The sequence below is a fragment of the Periplaneta americana genome, chromosome 14 (genome assembly GCF_040183065.1).
Source record: "Periplaneta americana isolate PAMFEO1 chromosome 14, P.americana_PAMFEO1_priV1, whole genome shotgun sequence".
Lineage (NCBI taxonomy): Eukaryota > Metazoa > Arthropoda > Insecta > Blattodea > Blattidae > Periplaneta > Periplaneta americana.
In genome coordinates, this window is record NC_091130.1 from 155,382,768 (window position 1) to 155,403,987 (window position 21,220).

General features: G+C 36.2%; 1 protein-coding gene across 1 annotated transcript in view; it reads left to right on the forward strand.

The window, feature by feature from the left end:
* Window positions 1–20,073, forward strand: part of LOC138713903 (uncharacterized) — a 37,799-nt gene extending 17,726 nt beyond the window's left edge. The window contains exons 6-8 of the mRNA XM_069846419.1: window positions 6,691–6,858; window positions 10,969–11,478; window positions 18,569–20,073. Coding sequence (XP_069702520.1) covers window positions 6,691–6,858; window positions 10,969–11,478; window positions 18,569–18,681 — 791 coding nt within the window. The 3' untranslated portion in view covers window positions 18,682–20,073. The remainder of the gene's footprint in view (window positions 1–6,690; window positions 6,859–10,968; window positions 11,479–18,568) is intronic.
* The last annotated feature ends 1,147 nt before the right edge of the window (window positions 20,074–21,220 follow it).

A 21,220-nucleotide genomic window follows, 5' to 3' on the forward strand; every position in this document is an offset into this window, starting at 1 on the left:
AGTAATTACATAATTAAAATAGGGCATTTGGTCCAGGGAACACATATTCTCCTTTGTTGTGTGCAAGGCCGCCTTAAATAACGGAGTCATTTGTTTTCATTTCATTATAGCATGTTAGTCTGAGGTGGCAGTGATAAAATGTATTGTTACTTTAAAACTATTGTATCTCGTTAAATATCAGTCCTATTAAATTTTGCATAGAATGAAACTTATCAGAAATCGTTTTTAAAGAAACTTTTGTTATGTAACATTTTCATGAAAATCGATAATAAGCGAGATATTTCGATTTAATTTAGGCCCCCTTATAACCCCTGTTTTAAATAAAGTATTTTGAATGCCATATAGCCTAAAATCTAAGTTGGAACGAACTTAACTTATATTCCAATTTTCATAGAAATCCGGTCAGCCATTATTGCGTGAAAAGGTAACAAACATTCAGACTGACATACTAATAAAGATTTCAAAAATGCGATTTTCTCTCTTAGGATGGTTAATTATAGGCTACATGTTAACACCAATTATTTTTGGAAAAGCGAAAATTACCACAAAAATTTCGGTTACAGATTTATTATTATTATTATTATTATTATTATTATTATTATTATTATTATTATAGATGAGTAAGGTGACTTATGACTTACATATGTGAAATTAGTAATCTGTAACCTCTGAAGAGTATAAATTTGAGACAGTTTTTGAAATTTTATTGTGACTATTACACTCTTACTACGTCATACTACTTTTGACCAATAAAACGGTACAAAAGGACGTATTTCAACCAATCATGGCTGCTTATCGCACAATTTTATCGCGTTCCTAGCATTTGTTTAATTTTATCGCGTCCCTAGCATTTGTTTCTTTGTTTGCCAACGTTTGAAACTGCGCTGGTCTGGACGTCAAAAATATATATAAAATTACAAATCACTCCAGTCGATGCACAGCAGTTTCAAATATGACTCACATTGGCATTCAAGAACAAGAATTAATAAAAATCACTGATCATACCTATGCATCTTCTGAAATCCGATTTACAAATAAATGAAGAGCACCATTCGGAAATCCTGAATAAGTTGAATACACCATGTAGGCCTAAATCAACGAGTTCCACTTTTATTATGCACACGTCCCATATAACATCAATTGAACCACCAACCACATTCAAATTTGAAAATTGTACATTCAATAATTATTCCTTTTAAAATTATTCATTCGGAAATTCTGAATAAGTTGAATACACCATGTAGGCCTAAATCAACGAGTTCCACTTCTATTACGCACACGTCCAATATAACATCAATTGAACCACCTACCACATTCAAATTTGAAAATTGTACATTCAATAATTATTCCTTTTAAAATTATTCATGTTTATTTTTTATGTCATCGTCGTTAATTAAAACTTTTCTAACACTTGTGTATATTAGTCAGGTTATGTTATAGCTTCTGCTCTGAGAGGATAAAAAGAACTTCTGCTACATGATATTATGGATAGTCACGTATCAGAGATTGTTTAATATTAAGATTTATTGAATAGTAATCATTACAGTGTCTGTATAAAGACACTACTGCCATCTAGCATGCATCTAGCGTAATATTTGTAATGTTGAGATGGTACAGTAATACATTTGAAGACAGTTGTATTTTCGTAAGTCAATTAATATTTTGTTGTATTGGAGTACTTCGTTACTTCTAATCTTTATATACTTTCTTCTAATCGTATAATAGTCAATTAAATCCCATTCGAGTTTTGATTTTCTCTAGATAAATCTGCTCGTGTTCCACTCGCAGATTTATCGATAAAATCAAAACGTCTAGTGAGATTACTGTTGATAAAATTCAGATTCTTTTGCTAGTTATACAGGTATTACCATCAGAAAGGCTTAACTTGCTGGTATATGCTTTTGTTTATGGTATAGGTCATTCTTTTTATATGTCTCAGTGCAGTGAAAACTCTACTTACTTACTGGCTTTTAAGGAATCCGGAGGTTCATTGCCGCCCTCACATAAGCCCGCCATTGGTCCCTATCCTGAGCAAGATTAATCCAGTCTCTACCATCATATCCCACCTCCCTCAAATCCATTTTAATATTATCCTCCCATCTACGTCTCGCCTCCCCAAAAACTCTACAGTATATTAATCCCATTTGTATAATTTTCTTGGCTATAGCATTCAGTTTCCTTTTTAATCTAATGGTGGGTCCCCCCCCCCCTCCTTCCAATGCCACCGGGTTGTCATTTGACATCTCTGGTCTCTCCTGGCAATGGCTTATTTGTAACCCACTTCTGAGGTTGGGGCGCCTGGAAGGCGGAGTTATGCTGCCCCGATGATAGGATGATTATGAATTGCCAGGAGAGGTTTTAAACCTAAGTCTAATCTAATTTCCAGACCATGAAGGAACACAGACACTTTCCCCTTTAAGGAAAAATTCCTGTGTTCTGTTTGGAATCGAACCCGGGACCTCATGAAATGTAGTCAGAAAAACTGACCACTAAGCCCATGAGGCTGGTCGAAGTGTGTATTTTACTTCACGTCATTCATTTAAGTATTCCCTTCTGTTAGCAACACACCAAAATTGTATTTTTTTTTTTTTGCCACCATAGGCATTGTAGGCCTACACTGCATCATCTGAAGCAAACTACAATGCAGTGCCTAATTTTATTATTATTATTATTATTATTATTATTATTATTATTATTATTATTAATGTAGGATTGGTGGAATGCTGGTAAGAGAAATGGAAATAACCCACAAAAAATGTACCACCACAAATTCCACTAAGACCTGCTGAGATTTGAACTTTGGTTACCAACGTGGAGAGCTGAAGAGCTGATGCTCTAACCTTTTGGCTAACGTGCCCCTCATTCCGTGTTTACTAATCTAATTTCCCTCTATAACAAACAACTCATATTAATCTATGAACAAAATATTTTATAAAAATATAAAGCTTTCTGTATTATTTTTAGGTCTGTGTATTTAGATGATTTTTCTTACTGCTTCTGAGAGAACAGTCTTTTTATGTTAAGTCAGTATTTTATTACTTTAAATTTATTTGACTACCACCGTAATTGATGCATTCAACTGTTTCCTCTGCAATGCACTGCCTGCTTTTAAGGAGGTACACTTTTCTTCTTCTCTTTCTTCCACCCTCACCCTTGTAGGACTAAACTTGACTCAGTCCAGACATTCGAAAATGAACCTTAAGAACTACACTTGACCAGTGGAGGAATTAATTGAACACACTATGTGTAATCTTAGTGTGAAACTTGGACTCTCACTCTGGGAGAGGAACATAGGTTAAGGGTGTTTGAGAATAAGGTGCTTAGGAAAATATTTGGGGCTAAGCGGGATGAAGTTACAGGAGAATAGAGAAAGTTACACAACACAGAACTGCACGCATTGTATTCTTCATCTAACATAATTAGGAACTTAAAATCCAGACGTTTGAGATGGGCAGGGCATGTAGCACGTATGGGCGAATCCAGAAATGCATATAGAGTGTTAGTTGGGAGACTGGAGGGAAAAAGATCTTTAGGGAGGCCGAGACGTAGATGGGAGGATAATATTAAAATGGATTTGAGGGAGGTGGGGTGTGATGATAAGAGACTGGATTAATCTTGCACAGGATAGGGACCGATGGCGGGCTTATGTGAGGGCGGCAATGAACCTTCGGGTTCCTTAAAAGCCATTTGTAAGCAAGTAAGTAAGTAAGCATGTGTAATCTTAGTTTATTCGAAATTTAGTCTGCATATTGAATGTTAGAAACATTAGGAGTAATATGAAAACATTATTCTACATTTTCAAAGCCATGTTTTTCCGATAGTCAAGTATATTAATTATATTAATGGATAAAGGTAGTCATGAACTTATCTTTTTTTTTCTTCATAACTGACTACCTTTGTTCATTAATATGATTGTACATGATAATGCTACTTGCGTATAATAAAGCTTGTCATTCATCCATAGTGTTCTGCCCAAGGACAGGTCTTTCGCTTCAAACCTAGCCTTCTCCAATCTTTCCTAATTTCTGCCTTCCTTTTAGTTTCTGCGTACAATCCATATATCTTAATGTCGTCTATCATCCGATACCTTCTTCTGCCCTGAACTTTTCTCCCGTTCACCATTCCTTCCAGTACATCCTTCAGTAGGCAGTTTCTTCTCAGCCAGTGACCCAACCAATTTCTTTTTCTCTTCATGATCAGTTTCAGCTTTATTCTTTCTTCACCCACTTTTTCTAGCATAGCCTCATTTCTTATTCTGTCTGTCCATTTCACATGCTCCATTCTTCTCCATATCCACATTTCAAATGCTCCCCCCCCCCCCCCAGAGATCTGCATAAAATGCTTCTTTCTCTGTTAGAAGTTTCCTTTGCCATTGCTATCCTCCTCCTGACTTCCAGGCAGCAGTCCGAAGCTATCTACTTTGTTCTACCACCTCACTTAGAATTTGCACATTTACATTCTTCATTTTTCTTACAATAACCGTGGTCTTCGTCTTGTTTGCATTTATCTTTATCCCATACTGCTCACATCTGTCATTTAGCTTCCGTAACATATCCTTTGATATCATCTCCTGTTCTGCTAACAACGCCATATCATCAGCAAATCTCATGAGTTTTATTCTTCTTCCTCCTCCTATCACACCTTTCATGTTCTGAAAACAGTTCGTCATTAAATCCTCCAAGTAGATGTTGAACAGGGTAGGTAATAAAGGGCATTCTTGTCGTGTTGTCATGCAAGTTTCAAAAATATAATCAATCTGTTTGCTTAATAATATGATATATGATATATTTCGTCACAGCACTTCTTTACATGTAATGGTGTACCTCACATTTCTGTATCTGGTGCCACCATTAACATATTATTACAATAACACATTATTTGCAGTACACGTCTACACAAATACTCCCAATTACACAATGTACCTTTTTTGTTATTTGGTCAATCTCCGCTTCTGTATTTCTCCTACATTTCATTTGCTATTCTCTATTTGTTCATTAATCCTAATATATCTAATATTATATACTCCTTTCACACCCCCTTTTTCCTCTAACAACTATTCACTAAAATCTCAATTTCAAGCTTAATAATATTGTAAATTTAATTCAACTCAACAATAGGATTTTATTCTTCCAACAATAATTCCTTTCTACAATTCACCTTAAACGTTCTCGTCAACAATAGAATTTTCACTCAACACAGTATTCGTTATAGCACTCCACTGACGGCAATGACAATTTACTTGGACTATTACGAACAACAATGAACTGTTAATCTTAACTAATATTTACAAAGCACTATTTACAAATCAGAACTATCAGTTCACAGTTCTTCTAGCTCAGTCACTCGAGTTCACAGTATCTCGAACCACAGACCTTCAGAGACAGTTCACTGTACTCGAACTCAGGTCCCTCCAACTGCGGTCCACTGCACTCGAACTCAGGCCTTCGGATGCTGATACAGTTGTGGACGCACACTCGAGTTGAACTCCGGTACACAAGACTGGCTTGCTTGCTCTGGCTTTCTCACTGACTGGCTGACTAATCAACTGAAAACTGCTCGAGTTCGCTGGCGTTTCTTCTTTTATAATCACAGCGACGTAGCCTCGAAAGTTTGACGCGTCTCCAGAGATTGCACTCCAGAGAAATCCAGAGCCCTCTCCTCTCTACCAGCACCAGATGCGCACGCACTCTCGTCGCGTTGACGTAATACACCCCCTCTCTTCTCTCCGCCGCGTGCCGTCCCAAAGTGCTCCGTGCGATCTTCTCTCTTGCGGGACGCTGGTCGTGAGTTCGAATCTCCCGTCGCTGTCACAATATACATTGTAATATTGTTTCTTAAAAATAAAAAAGAAGAGACTGTTGTTTCTGCTGGCAGTTTATAATGCATTCTTCGTCAGATTTGACTTTGTTTTAAAATATTTTGAAAAGTATTGTCAAAAAAAATTGTAGTAGTGCAGTAAACCTTTGAATTACGAGTAAATTGGTTTGCAATGAGGAAACATTTTTGTGAAAAAACTCAAAATACAGTAAAGTAATTTGTTTTGCACTATTGTATTGAATTTTACCTAAATTGAGGACCGTTTTTGCAAAACTTGCTAACTGCAAAATTTGCAAAATTGAGATTTTGTTGGATTCGTTAATATAAGGCAGGCCTCTACATGATGTTCAAAGCGTCTTAGTAAAATTGGGTTATTTTTCTTCATTGTAGTGTGTCAAAGTGTGATCGTTTTTTCAAAACTTGCTTTCTCCTATAAGTGAGACATACAGCAAAACTTGCTTACTATAGTGTTTTGTCTCTCCTGTAAAATTTAGTTTTTTCAGTTACCAAGTTTTGCAAAAACGGTCCTCAATTATACTGTATTTTATATCAATAAAAGGTTATGAAACGAATTAATCTGACTTTGCATTATTTTTATGGAGAAAGTCGCTTTGATATGCAAGTGTTTTGGATTAAGAGTACATTACGTACCGAATTATTCTCGTAATCCAAGGTTTTACTGCACTGGTTTCATTTCGCCACAAAAAGAAAAAAAAAGAATAATGTGGACAGTGACAATCTGAGTACATTTGTGCAGCAGATCTTCATAGTAATGAAAGGACAGCCTGATATTTTTATATACTTACAGGTGTGAACTAGTATTTAAAGCTCTAGTACATTTTATTCCTATGTCATATCGTTTGTTCTGTTTAGATTTTGACTGCATTCTTACAAATCTGGAACTGAAGAGGTTGGATAAGAACAAATACCAGCTTCCAGAAGAAGAACGAGAAAGAACGCAAAGTATTCTCAAACGTGCTCTCGATGTAGAAAAGGGTGTGTCAGAGAAGCCTCCGGTCACGGAAGAACATCCAGATGGACGTGAGTATTTTACAAGCTCAGTTGTGTTTGATTCTCGATTATATATTGCCAGGCGTGTATTCTTTGTATAGAATGACTCCATTTGCTTTCTGAGGCAACGTACACCAAGAGTCAAATTCTTTGTCTCGTAGAAGTTTTCGTAAAGATGGTATGTTTATCTGGTCAGAAGAGTCAGTATTTGTCAATCCAAGTTTATCCAGACTTGCTTATATTTCATAGGTTAAATCACGTGTATTCGAAACATACATGTTGTTTGTCTTTGCAAACATATAAGAAATTGAGGACCGTTTTTGTAAAACTTGCTGGCTGCAAAATTTGAAAAATTGAGATTTTGATGGATTCGTTAACATAAGGCAGGTCTCTACATGATGTTCAAAGCGTCCTAGTAAAATTAGGTTATTTGTCTTCATTGTAGTTTGTCAAAGTGTGATCGTTTTTTCAAAACTTGCTTTCTGCTATAAGTGAGAGATACAGAAAAACTTGCTTACTATAGTGTTTTGTCTGTCCTGTGAAATTTAGTTTTTCCATTTAGCAAGTTTTGCAAAATGGTCCTCAATTATTATTTTCTTGTAAAACTGACGTACTGGAGAAATTCGGAGCGAAATAATTATGGATAAAATGGTAGAGAGGGACACCTTTATTGATGTGACTGAAACAAGTGATTGATCTGGTATGGCCATGATAGATTAATGAGAGAAGAATAAATCCCATGTGACATGTTGGAATAGATTCCTAAAGAGAGGGAGAAGTAGAAATCATGACGAGTATGATAAAACAGTTTTAAATGGGGGATTATAAGTAAACATGGATAGAGGAAAGACGATGTAAGTAACTTACAGTAGATGCTCCATCATCGCTCTAATTGGGAGTAGGAAAACCGCAAATAATCGGCAGTGAGTTATATGTTCAAGAAGAAATTTTACTAATCACCCCATGCAGAAAGGGCTTCAGTCACAAATTTTGAAAAACCAAGATATCGATGGAAATCATATCTTTATGGGTGGTTCCATTGGCCTGTGCAGAAAGGTATTCAGTTCAATGCTTGGAAAGATAGAAACTGAAGCGTCAGGCTCAGAGTTGTATGCAGAAAGGAATACAGTGTGCAGAATGTTTTCTTTGGTTTTCTCAGAACTAGGATTAATAGACTGCAGCCCTTTCTGCATGGGGCGATTCGTTAAAATACAGATGTACTGTATATACAGTAAAACCCTGATAAGATGCTGTTCAAGGGACCAGGTGTAAAACGTGTATTAACCGGGACTGCGTATTAGGCAGGTATACTAATTTTGACTTATATACAGTATCTATTAGCATTTTTCTTTATTGAAATACATGATTCATGAAAGGTAATATAGTATTGCTCCATTATGTAATTACTGTACTGTACGTCAAGGACATTTACAATATGTACTGTACTTAATTCTTTCGAAAAAAAAAAGTCATTTATAGTTGTTTGCCATGTGCGTGTTCTCCAAGTCCTCATGTTTACCACACTTCAGTTTCTGCGATTACATCCTCCTGACGTCGCAGCTGTAGAGATTGAGTCGCGATTTTTTATTATCCTTCTTAATGTCGATGATGGGATTCCTAATGAATCAGAGAGTTGTTTCTGAGTAAGAGTACTGTTCTCATCGTACTTTCGTAAGATTTACAATTTTTCCGACACAGAAAGGGCTTTTTGTTTAACACTCATTGAAATCACATTCACAGACATTTCAATACACAAAAGGACAACAAACTGCCCAGCAAAAATTTCCATAATTTTATTATGGCCGAGTGAGGAATGTTGTTTGAGAGAGAGGGTTAGCAAGAGGTTGAGGTATTGTAATTGTATTGTATGCAGATAAGTATTCGAATAAGAGAGCGTAATAAGAGGGTGGGGTATACTGAGGTCTGAAATATGAAGGTTTAAATGCGCAGGGAAAGGGTCGAATACCAATACTTTTCAGGTTAATCGCAATGACTAAGGTGTTTCATTGCTGTTCCAGTACATTGCTGAAAATTACATCGAAAATATTCCACAAAAACAGCGTATTATGCGGGACTTGAACGCAACAAACGGGGTATTTTATAAAGGCGTTATATATGAAATGTGCAGGGACCGGACAAAAACAGGCATATTACTCTCGGCTCCACAAGTAAAGAACCCTGGCCTCACACCACTTCTGCAGAGTGATTGACAGGCCAGTTAGGGGAGTTGTCTTGCTAAAACTTTCAGCTGTTGCCATGTTCCCCCTTTGCTGGACTCTTTAAATGTATTTTCTTTTGCAACTGGTTGGATTCTTTCAAAAATGGAAAATTCTCAACACAGCATTCTCGGCAGTCTCCTGGCGGTATCTTTGTCCACAGTTTCACTAATTGGGGGAGCGTGTCAGTCAGATTTATGGCTTCCTGAACCCAAACCTGCAACGAAGGTTCTTTACTTGTGAAACCAAGAGTGCACGGGATAGCGTAATAAGCGGGTATGTCTTATCGAGGTTTTACTGTATTTTGTTTTAAATGTTATGTTTTATTTAACGACGCTCGCAACTGCAGAGGTTATATCAGCGTCGCCGGATGTGCCGGAATTTTGTCCCGCAGGAGTTCTTTTACGTGCCAGTAAATCTACTGACATGAGCCTGTCACATTTAAGCACACTTAAATGCCATCGACCTGGCCCGGGATCGAACCCGCAACCTCGAGCATAGAAGGCCAGCGCTATACCAACTTGCCAACCAGGTCGACTACTGTATGTTTAGTCAGCAGTCCGAAGACTGGCTGGAATCTCTTAAGTGACACCAATAAGGAATAATTCATGAGGAAAGTAAGCTAGGAGATAATAGGGCAGGGTGTCCAGTTCCTTTCCTTCTCCATTGCATACATTGCTGACTAATTACATAGTTCACTAATCACACTTGAGATGTATACAAACAATTGTTTTTCCTCTGACACATATAGTAAGTGAGATGTACTGTCTGATAATAGATGTATCTACCAGAAATAGACTTAAATTGTTTTAATTTATTTAATGAATGCTACACTGCTCATTAGGTGTCAGAATAAATACTGTATGTACCATGTAAAGGTACGGTCACACGTCGCTACTTTTGCTGCGCAACTTTTGTACTGCAGCTGCAAAAGTTGCATGTCGTGTTCACACATAAGCCAAAAGAAGTGTGCTGCACGCTACTTTTCGTGCTGCGCAACCCGAGCGCTGCAAAAGTTGCAACTGGAGGTTGCGAGTCTGTTCACACACAAGGCGCTACTTTTGCAGCCGCAGTCATGCTGCAGGTTTCCATCTCCGTGTTGACTTCTCAATATGCATTTTGTGGTTATGTTCGCATTATTAATAAACTCATGCGAAAGCTTACTTATCTATTATTTGCTTTTCTGTCCTAACTAGTATTCAGAAATTGGCATTTTTTTTACTATAAAGCTTTTAAAAATGCCAATATACTTAAATGATAACCAACAGCATATTCACGTAATCAATGTTGGCAACCCTCCTGTTTGAAACTATGCTAAGGAAAATTAAAAAAATGAATTATATCGTCAGCAAATATGCTCAGACTTTGTTGTGCATTTAATAACTGTTACAAATAATTTATTTTCATCACATCTAACATAAAAATATATCCAAACAATAAAAGTATCATTGGCACATTTGGGTGGCAACCGCAGCAAAAGTTTCAACAAAACCGATATCAAAAATGCTGCGGCTGCAACCCTGAGAATCCTGTTCACGCGTCATTACTTTTAAGCTGCGCGCAGCATAAAAAAGTAGCGAGCAGCAGGTTTGGCAGCCGCTACTTTTCGGGTTGCACCGTTGTTCACACGTCGCAGTACGAGAGTTGCGCAGTTTTTTGTACTGCAGCGCTGCAAAAGTAGCGACGTGTGACCGTACCTTAACACTCAACTGAAATATAAAATCTACCCACAAACAGTAGACAGATTCAGTGTCATTAACCTGTTACTCTCCACTTTTTGAGAGCGAAGATGCTTGTAATGTTCAGTTACGACTAAAAGGTTGTAGTGCATTTAAAGAAAGGATGCAGTTAATCTGTTTGTGGTTAATCAAGAGTTTACTGTTTGCGTTCGTAATTGTGTTAATGTACTTTGGTTTTATTTTAGTGGACTTATCCCTCTTCCGTGATGAATCTCAGCTAAAGAAGAGGAGAAGTTTAAAACGGACAGCAAGGAGGAAGGGGAAAGAAAATGCATCAGGCACCGAGGATGATTATGAAGGCTTGACAGGTGACGATGAGTCAGAAGAGGAAGTCAAAAAGAAGAAACCAAAACCAAACAAAAGATTGGAAAAACCAAAGGTTTCTGTCAAGGAAAAAGTAAAAACAAAAGAGAAACCCGTTGAGAAGAGGGCAGAACGTTCTTCCGAACGGGGACGTGATCGAGGACTAGCATCAAAGAGGAGAAGTGAGACGATAGTTGCCACCACCACCACCACAGCTGCTGCTGCAGCAGTTAAGAACGCTGCTGTGAAGCAGACGGTGGCCAAGCAAGCCGTTGCAAGGCAGGCTGTTGCCAAAGCTGCTGACAAGAAGCCCAAGGTCGTGGCCAAGACTACTAAGAAACCCGAGGCTGTAGCGGAAAGCAGTATTCCCACAAGGTCTGCCAAGACAAGAAGTAAGTATCTTTGTCACCATCTAGTGTACAGTGTTATGTTCCAGTGTTTCAAATTGTGTTAATTTATTTTGTCTTTGCTGGTACTCAAACATCTGCACCATCACAAAAGGATTCATGTAATTATCTGCCTTGTAGAACATTTACTCAGCCACCGGTGTAGCTCAGTTGACTCAGGCACTTGCCTGCCAATCTGACGTTGTGTTTGGGCGTGGGTTCGATTTCTGCTTGGGCTGATTACCTAGTTGAGATTTTTTTCAGAGTTTTTTCTAATTGTAATGTAAATGTTAGGTAATTTATGGCGAATTCTCGGCTTAATCTCGCCAAATACTATCTCGCTATTATCAATCTCATCAGTGCTAAATAATCGAGTACAGTAGAACCTCTATTATCCGTGGTAATGAAGGGGGTAGAGTGAACAGTTAATCGAAAAAGTCGGATAATCAGTACCATGAGAGGTTTTCATAAATTAAGTGTATAATAAAATTTCGTAACTTCCTCCATGGTTTTTTTCTTTCAACAAGCTAGGTAGTGGATCAGAAGTTGACTAATTTAAGTCTGATTTTCAGTTACGGGTTTTTAATGTTTTTAATGCCAAGGAAACTCCTTATGACGGCTGTCTGTGGAAAGATAGGAATAGTAGAGGTCTCATGTTGTAGATTTACATACTTTATACACTTTACATTTGTTTTCATTAAATTGCGCACAGTTGTAATTCTTATCTCGTATTTTGATGTGAGATGAACCATAGTTTCTCTTTTCCCAAATCACACAACACGTCATCAGCTTAGAGTGTAAACCTGCTAACCGCCAAAAAAGACAATTTTACAAGGGAAGCAAAAAACTGAGTTTAAATTAACACTGATGGCGAAGTGCATCAACATCGGTTAAAAACGCAGTAATCATAGATTACAAAACGACGGTTAAACAGTAACGTGGTTAAAATGTAATTTCTGTGCACCATTCATAATCACCAATTACTTAAACATGGTTAACTGACACCTCATTTAACCAGAGTAAAGTCTATGATAGTACACTGTTTCTACAAAATGACAAAAAGAAAGCATCCATACCGCTGCAAAGATAATAGTCAACGTCTAAAAACGACTGCGCTCACTCCGTTCTACATCGAAATGAACGTAGCCTACATTTTCGCGTTGCATTTGTTTGCCTTTGGGCACTGTTATATTTGCGAGTTGCATTTCTTTGTTTTTCAGTGCTGTTAGGTTAAAATCGTACAAAATAGAAAATTGAATGCAAAAATGATTATATTCCAATATGAGGTTAAAGTATCATAGACTTACTTACTATATTTAAATATATTATATAAAAAAGAAGGAATATCCACAAAGGAAAAGGATGTAGAAGATTAGTAGGAATGTGTGTACGATCCAGGACCTCATTTACACCAGGTTACTGTTCATTATCCTAAGATCCATCCATAACCTCTCTTTGTTCAGCCAGTGACATAGAGAAAGAGATATTCAAGTATTCCCTCTTAAAATATAGAAAATAAGTTATATAGAATCGTAATATAAGCAGCCGATCAATAGAAGAAATATGACTGTTTTTGTGTTATTTCAAGTGAGCCATTTGTAGATTTTGATAAACGACATCCCTCTTGGAATTTTCTGTCACCTAATTCCTCGTAAGAATTCTCTCTTGCCACTAAAGAAACTTCACGCTCCCGCTCTATCCAAGTAATTCAAGTACTGTACAATAATAATCGTCTTCGAAATAAACATTTGTGGCTCTGGCCGCCATTTTGCTTTACTTGCTCTACTAATCACTGGTTATCTCCTTTAACCGCTCGAATATGGCCGGTTAGAGATTACTGTGGTTAACCTTCTATTTAAGTCATAACCGAGGTCGATCCACCGTAAAAATGCTTAACCAGGGGTTAGGTGACAATTTTAACTAGTGGTTACACTAACCGACGTTGATGCACTTGGGCGTGAAACTTTAGGACCAAATCCAGAGTATAGGTACAAATGCCATGTGTACTTTAGATTTGGTCCTAAAGTTTCAGAGTTAATTTAAACTTAGTTTTTTGCTTCCCTTGTAAAATTTTCTTTTTTGGCTGTTAGCAGGTTTACACTCTAAGCCGACGATGTTTACTTTTGACACCTGTGGAAGACATTTTGCATAGATGTTAGATGCTACTATCATTCAAGAGCAGACCACTGTGCAAGGATAAATGTTTGTAAAAAAAACAGCCTATAAAAAAATTTGTACTAATGTGATGTACAGTACTTCCTATTTTTTGCAGCAAAAATAAAAACGAGCGATAGAATGAAAGACGGTCGGATAATCCACCAATTAGTGGAAAATCGGGGTTCTACTGTAGTTGATACGACGTCGTTAAATAACCAAATGAAAAAAAAAATTATTCCTCCAGTGATGGGGATGATAAGCTAAGAAGAAAAAAAAGTTTACGGGAAAATATACTCGAGCGTCGTCTGGGTTTACCATGTATGTATTCCACATGCATCAATGTTGGTTAGTGTAACCAATGGTTAAAATTGCCACCTAACCTCCAGTTAAGTATTTTTATGCTGTACTGACCTCAGTTAGGTTAACCACGTTAATTTCTAGTCTTATTCCAGCTGTTAAAGGAGGTAAACATTGATTATACCCAGGCCGTTGTAACCTTGCACATGACAGTTGTTAATTGTGTTGGCGATCCTTCCTATGAATAAGTTGAACGCTGTGCGGTAGCCTTCTGAACCAATCGGAACGTAGTATTTTCTGCATGTTGCCAGTTTGCTGCATGTTGTGTCACTGCCACGTGCTTAATTTGTGTGTTATGGCCGGTTTCACCAAGCTTCTTTAAATCAGCACCAACGACTTGGATCGTTTAATTTTAACGGAATCTTTAAAAGTTGACTGTTTCACCAAGCCTCGTATCTTTAAAATTAACAGGCGTTTACTAACGAGGGGATTTTGTACTTATATCTTGCATGTTTTGTTTTTCATACGACCATGGCTTCGAAATCGCGAATTTCATTGGTTACATATGATCATGGCTGACTTTGTTTGGCATGAGGAAACAATCATAGGCAAACGGGTAAGAGGCTGTAATTTTAGGAACATCTTCCTAAATACAGTATGTTGTTATACCGCAATTAAAAAAAATAAAAGACAGCTGCTTCCAAATGTAAATAATAGGAATGTAGAGCAGTTAAATTGTAGCTGCTAAAGGAAATCTGAGAAAATTTAGCGGACTGTAAGGTCGACAGCTTAAAAATTGATGCCACAATTAATTATATACAAAGCATTCTAAGCAGTTATATTAGGCCTAAATTTAGGATGGGAAATCGCCTCTTCCATAAATTTCATACTACTTTTCCATTGTATTTCATGTAGATTTATTAGTACCCTGTAACAATTTTGCCATGCTTGTGTGGCAGGATTCAGGAGAGGTGTCATTAAATTGGATTTTAAGGGGTATCCATTGTCTCCTAAAAGAAAATCTCTTTGCAACCTTTTCATTTAAAAGGGCATCCTCCTTTGGAATGTTGTGCTATCCGTGTAGACCGTAACATTATCTTAAACCGAGAAGAATCTGTTGGAGAGGCGTTAAGTGGGTGATTCCTATCTGTCGTATTCTAACCTATTACAATTTCAATAAACTAGCGCTGAGGTAGTTCTGCTGGTTTCAGAAGTGAAAATCGTTGAATTTATAAGGGATTTTTTTGTGGTAATGCAGTTGATCGTATATGCAAGGCATAACAAAAACCTAAAGTAATCAAACTAACCTGTCACAGATTCATATGTGCAAGGTGTATAAGCAGAGTACGAAGGAAACTACCTCAGCGCTAGTTTAGCCACAATTTTTCTATGCGGAGCGTTACATAGGCCTATGAAATTGTTTGAATATTGAAGGAAAAATAGGATCTTCTATTGCAGAATCTTTTGGCTATATTACTGCCAGGATATACGATTGGAACATGTACACAATCTATGTTGTCTATGACAACATAAAATTTAGCTATAAGCTTATTAGGCCTATAGAAATAATGACTATTGTAATGTTGATAGTACGTCTGATAATTTATTCAAATATCTAGACAATACAGCTTTTGATACCCCGTTCATATCATGAATTACTATTTCAAAACTTCCCGCAACGTTATTTTAAAACTAGAAGAATCTGTTAAAGAGGCGTTAAGTGGGTGATTTCTATATGTCGTATTCTAACCTATACAATATACCGGTATTCAGTTTCTTGTAGAATCATACTACTTATTTCCTTAATGTGTAGCTTTCGTGGAATTCTTTATCACTTAAATCTCCAAAATGATTATTCCGAGTGTTATTACAACATATAAGTTCGTCATTATGTTGAAGTTCTAAATAAAGAACTTCATCACCGAATAATTACGTCTGCCATGTTGTTGACTTCTTAACGCATCGTTACTGTTTTAACGCGATGAATAGGTCCTAATAAATTAACGATGAATTTAAAGATGTGTTAGCAATAATGATACTTGGTGAAACACAAAAACTGACTAACGTGTCATTAAATTATTTAACGAGACGTTATAATGATAATGAAGGTTGATGAAACCGGACATTAGTGTTATAAAGTTATAAATAAATTTTTAGTGCTGCTGCGAAATGTCACAAAGAAACTGATGACTTGTGTAGTGACAATCTTTTGCGTAAATAGTCAGACTTGTCAGTTTTATGAGCAGGATAAAAAATTTGACCATATATGCACAGTAGGTGTCCCTCCATTCCTGCAGGTAATGTAATACAGTGGACATCAGAGACTTTAGGCCTTTCTAAGCAAATAATAATAATAAAGAACGGAGTTACATAATAATTGTCATTTGAATTAACGGCACATAATAGTAAACTCCGCATAAGTTAAGTCAGCTTTTGTGTAGTGATAATTGTAGCAGCATTGCATCTCTCGCTACCAACATTACATAAAGCTGTCAGAAACAGGGTTACAGTTGCCTGGATATAGAAGGCCTTGTGAAGCAAAATGGCAGCCAGAATCATAGTTGATAATTTTGAAGACGATTATTTTTGTACTTGGATAGGGATGATGGTGAATGGGAAGTTGCATTAGTGGAAAGAGAGTACTTCTGTGGGGAGTTAGAGTAGGTGACAGAAAATTTTAGAAGAGGTTTTTATGAAAATCGACTGTGTTATTTCTGTTGCAACAGATGAATCACTAGGAATAACTCATAAACAGAAAAAGTCCTGTTTTTATGAACCAGCTACTTGTAATATTAACAGTATTTTAAGAGAGAAATCTCTTTCTCTAGGCTGAATGAAGAGAGGTTATGGATGGATTTTATGATATTGCAAAGTTCTCTGGTGTAATTGGCGTCCTGGATTGTGCCATCTGTTATGGAAAGCTGTCACTATAGCCGAACATTGCAATCTTTCAAATCCAAGTTAGAAAATTATCTTATGACGAGTTGCCAAACTAACTTACTATTATGACAAGTGTTGTATTGCATGTTACCACGTATTCACATTTTTTTTTATGTTCTAGTGATATTTAACTTATTCTATATTTTTGTTTTCATATTTTCCGATAATGGTATATCTCTAATGTGATAAGTTGAGCTATATATAAATATAATTTTCCTTACTGTGTATACTTAAAAATATTGTATTCATTGTATGCTTTGTACTGCACTATTTTATTACTACTACTACTACTACTACTACTACTACTACTACTATTATTATTATTATTATTACAATTTTATTATTATTATTATTATTATTATTATTATTATTATTATTATTATTATTATTATTATTAGGAGGGCTAGGATTTTGATGAAATTGCATCTTTTTTCTAATAAGCCAGAAACATTGCTGCTTTAGTATTTATGTGTTATGTGATAAACTGAGTGTTTTAACTGATATTTGTTGGGGCATTTTTTTTTTTATTTTTTTTGCCTGTTTCAACTCATAAGAGCATCTTTTGTTTTATTCGGTCATTTTTTTAGGCATTTTCATTTAATTTTAGCCATCAATCTCCATTATTAATGTAAAATAATGTCTATTTCCTTTTATATTTTCTTCAGATATTTTGTCCATTAATACTCATTATTTTGCATAATATTTTAATCGTTTTTCTACACAAATATTGCCATTTTAATGCAGTACACCCCACGAAATGGATCAGTCCAACCACCCCTTCAATATAGACTCCTCTATACCTGCTAATTCCAGATAAGAATGGCCTTGTGGTAGACTACACGGAAACTAAAAAGTATATAAAGTAAATCCATGGTGCTACAGCCCATGAAGGGCCAAGACCGACCAGCCGACTGCTGACCTCACGTCCACATGCCGACGCAGAGGTGAACAATCAATCATACATGGAAACTACATCAGATAAAATAATTAAAGTGTTCTACTTAGAAAAAATTATGTAAAATTTAATTTAATTACTAGTCTAAATATTAAGTAGTACAAAACCTCTTTTCCTACTAAGGTAATTATGTAAGATCAATTTTTAGAGCATTTTTAAGGGCAATTTTTTTTTTTAAGATTTTTAGGTCATAAATGCATTGTTTTTAGGACATTTTTTCATGATTTATGGGTCATCAAAATCCTAGCCCTAATTATTATTATTATTATTATTATTATTATTATTATTATTATTATTATTATTATCAATAATTGTCTTATTTTTTATACTTTGTATGTCTCATTTATTTTGACCTGCTGTTCACATTTTATTATGCTTTTTCCTTTCTTTCTGTATGTTATATATTATATATGATTTCTACTTACTTGTTGTTTACGTTTTATTATTATTATCTTATTCAGTTTTGTGTGTAAAATTGTAGTGTACTTTGTAAATTTGTAGTGTTTTTTCTATCACAGTTTTACTCCTGGTTGAATGTTAGAGAAGGCCGTATGGCCTTAACTCTGCCAGGTTAGATAAATCATTATTATTATTATCATCATCATCATTATTATTTGACTGTTGATGCGCTGTTGTTATTGAAATTGTGTTTGGTGGTCTTATTGAGTGCCAGAAGGGTCAATTGTTACAAGTGTATGACAGTATCTCATATGCAGTAAGAACTGGATTCACGTGACTGTGTTGCAGGTGTAAAAGTGGCTTCTCCGCCTAAGAGTTCACCTGTGACGAGGACTAAGGACCGTGAACGCAGGGGAGCAACCCCTGCCAAGGGGAGGAAGAAGCCAGGAAAGAAAGCCTAAACTGTTAAGGCGTGTGAGGTAAACAGTTAATAAACAAAGAGTTCTGTTTGAGCAGAAGTGTGGGTGTGGCAGGAAGCAGCATATCTTCTCTGCCTTCACAATACAAAGGGAACAGTTTTTATTGTCTGCTACCGATAGTACCTGTTTGCTACACCAACAAGCAGGAAATTTTATACTACACCAGAAAAGAAAAAAAAAGTGTATGATGGAACCTGGAGAACTTTAAGCACACTCTTTTTTATTCAGAATAATATGTGCTGAACCCGTTATTGATGGCTAACGAATGTCGTATTGTGGATCATTTGGACAGAAAAAGTCTCTTCTTAGTGAAAATGTAAGTACTGTAGTAGGAAGGAAACGTCTGAGCAGTCCTTTGGTTATGCCACTGAAACAAAAATGAGCCCCATTCCCACTGTAGAATTTCATACATACACACATACAGTAATATTGATGTGCCGGTCCCCTGCGTGGCCGGCGGAGCTGATTGTTACAGTGGATGTATTTTATCATATGATGTTCGATTAGTACCGTGTCCTTGCCACACAGTAACGTATGTTTGTTGTGTTGATGTGTGAAATGAATCGACCTTACAAATAATGGTAGCATCTAACATTTTTGATAGGTTCGGCGGGAATATTGATACCTACAGTAATATAACTTTTTTCGTTGCAATTAAACGATACAAATTCACACCATGATTGCATTTTACTTGGAAGTGTGTTTAGAAGTAATCTTACTGTTTGGTTTTATTGCATAGCTTTCATATCTTATCAATTACTCTTCACTAGATAGCTTTGTATCCATCTTCCTTTCACCCTTGTCGAGAGATCGGTGGTGAGATTAGTTTTATTACATCAAGGAAACCGATGCATATTACCGTAAAAAAAAAAGTATTGTCAAGTTTGCAGACGTTTGTAGATCACAGATTTTTTTTTTCTTTTTGTGAATAGTATACATTGCATAATGGAGTTATTCTTTTATATTAATTTAAGAAACTAGCTGGATGACAGGGAGATCTGTGGGAGTAAAAACCATGGAGGTGGCATTTAAAAGATTTTTATTCTACAATTCTTTTTCATATGTACATTTGGGAATTGATATATTTTATTGCAATCCTTTAAAGAAAAGATGTTTAAGGAAATACATTTTAGAAAACGTTATTGCTGTGCGTCTGAAACTAGCACATTTCACGAAGTCTTAGTTTACCGGACTGCATTGCAAAATGCAGACTGTGGTACGGAACAACCAAACCAAGCAATTAGCACACTTGGCAGTTGCCAAGCAACACCTCCCATTCTTTACACTTTCTAGATTGTATACTAGGTAGATCTGAGTTGACACAGACATTGTAGAATGTGCCATGTTTCTTAAATAAACCACATTAGAAAAGTATGGAAGGCCCTGTGTAAGATGAGATTCTAGTTGCTTATAACCTTGGATCTCATGTTTCAAAGGACCATGGTGTATTTATTTTTCTATTTAACATTTCATGAGATACAGAATACTTTTAGGTTGTGGTGTATTACAGGGGTGGAAAAATTTGGACAGTTCGAGCAATTGTTACAAGTGGGTGGCCTTAATAAAGCATTTACTACTGTGAGGAACATGGTTGTGTCTTAATCTTGTTCCACATCTTTCTGAACTGTTGCGCATCCCATAATTTGTGCAGATAGTTGTCTTTTTTTTATTATTAAACAGTTGAAATTTCATAAACTGTTGTTCAGAATGAGGTATGTGTAAGATCCTGATAAGAGTGGAGACACTGATTATAGGGACCAACAGGAACATATATTTAGCAATATTAAAGAACTCGAATTTTTATGGGAATAGTCTTCGCACATTCGGGTTGAGATTCGACATGGACTGTTACCCTAGTGCCTGTTTAGAGTATGGTAACGTCACATAAACCACTGCGTGTTTCCTCAGGACTTCGTTCAGGAGGAAATACGTTATGTCCCTTTGGGTCTGAAGAGATGCTTTCTTCTTGTCACGATTTTAAACTCAAATGCGCATTTGAGAGTGTTTGTAAGAGAAGTATCCAGTGATAATAGCCTGGTTTATCCACAGGCACGGGCAGCCAAAGAAATTAGTTTAGTTATGGGGAAGAAAAGAAAAACATTAGAATCCTTGAAATATTTTTCCACCCCTGGTATAACATTCCCTTCCTGAATTAACAACTTTAGGCATCAGAGATGCCAACCTCTGAAGTAGTAATTCCCTCCACTCCCATTATTTGTGATCCAGTTGAATGCATAGTGGAAAAGGTTTTTATACAGGATAAATCACAAAGCAAATTGTGTGATAACTCTAGAACCATCAACTGCAGCCATTCTTCCCAAATAGAAATCCGTAGATATAAGCAGATTAAGAAACGGTTTGTGTTTGTACCTTTAACTAAGTCAACCCATTTGAATAATGATAGAAATATGTAACTTTCTAAATGTAACACCTATAATGTAAAGATAATTTTATTGGAAACCATGGAGGGTCATTGGCATCTCTAATGTGTAATATTTTGCATATCAGGTTTGCAAAAAAT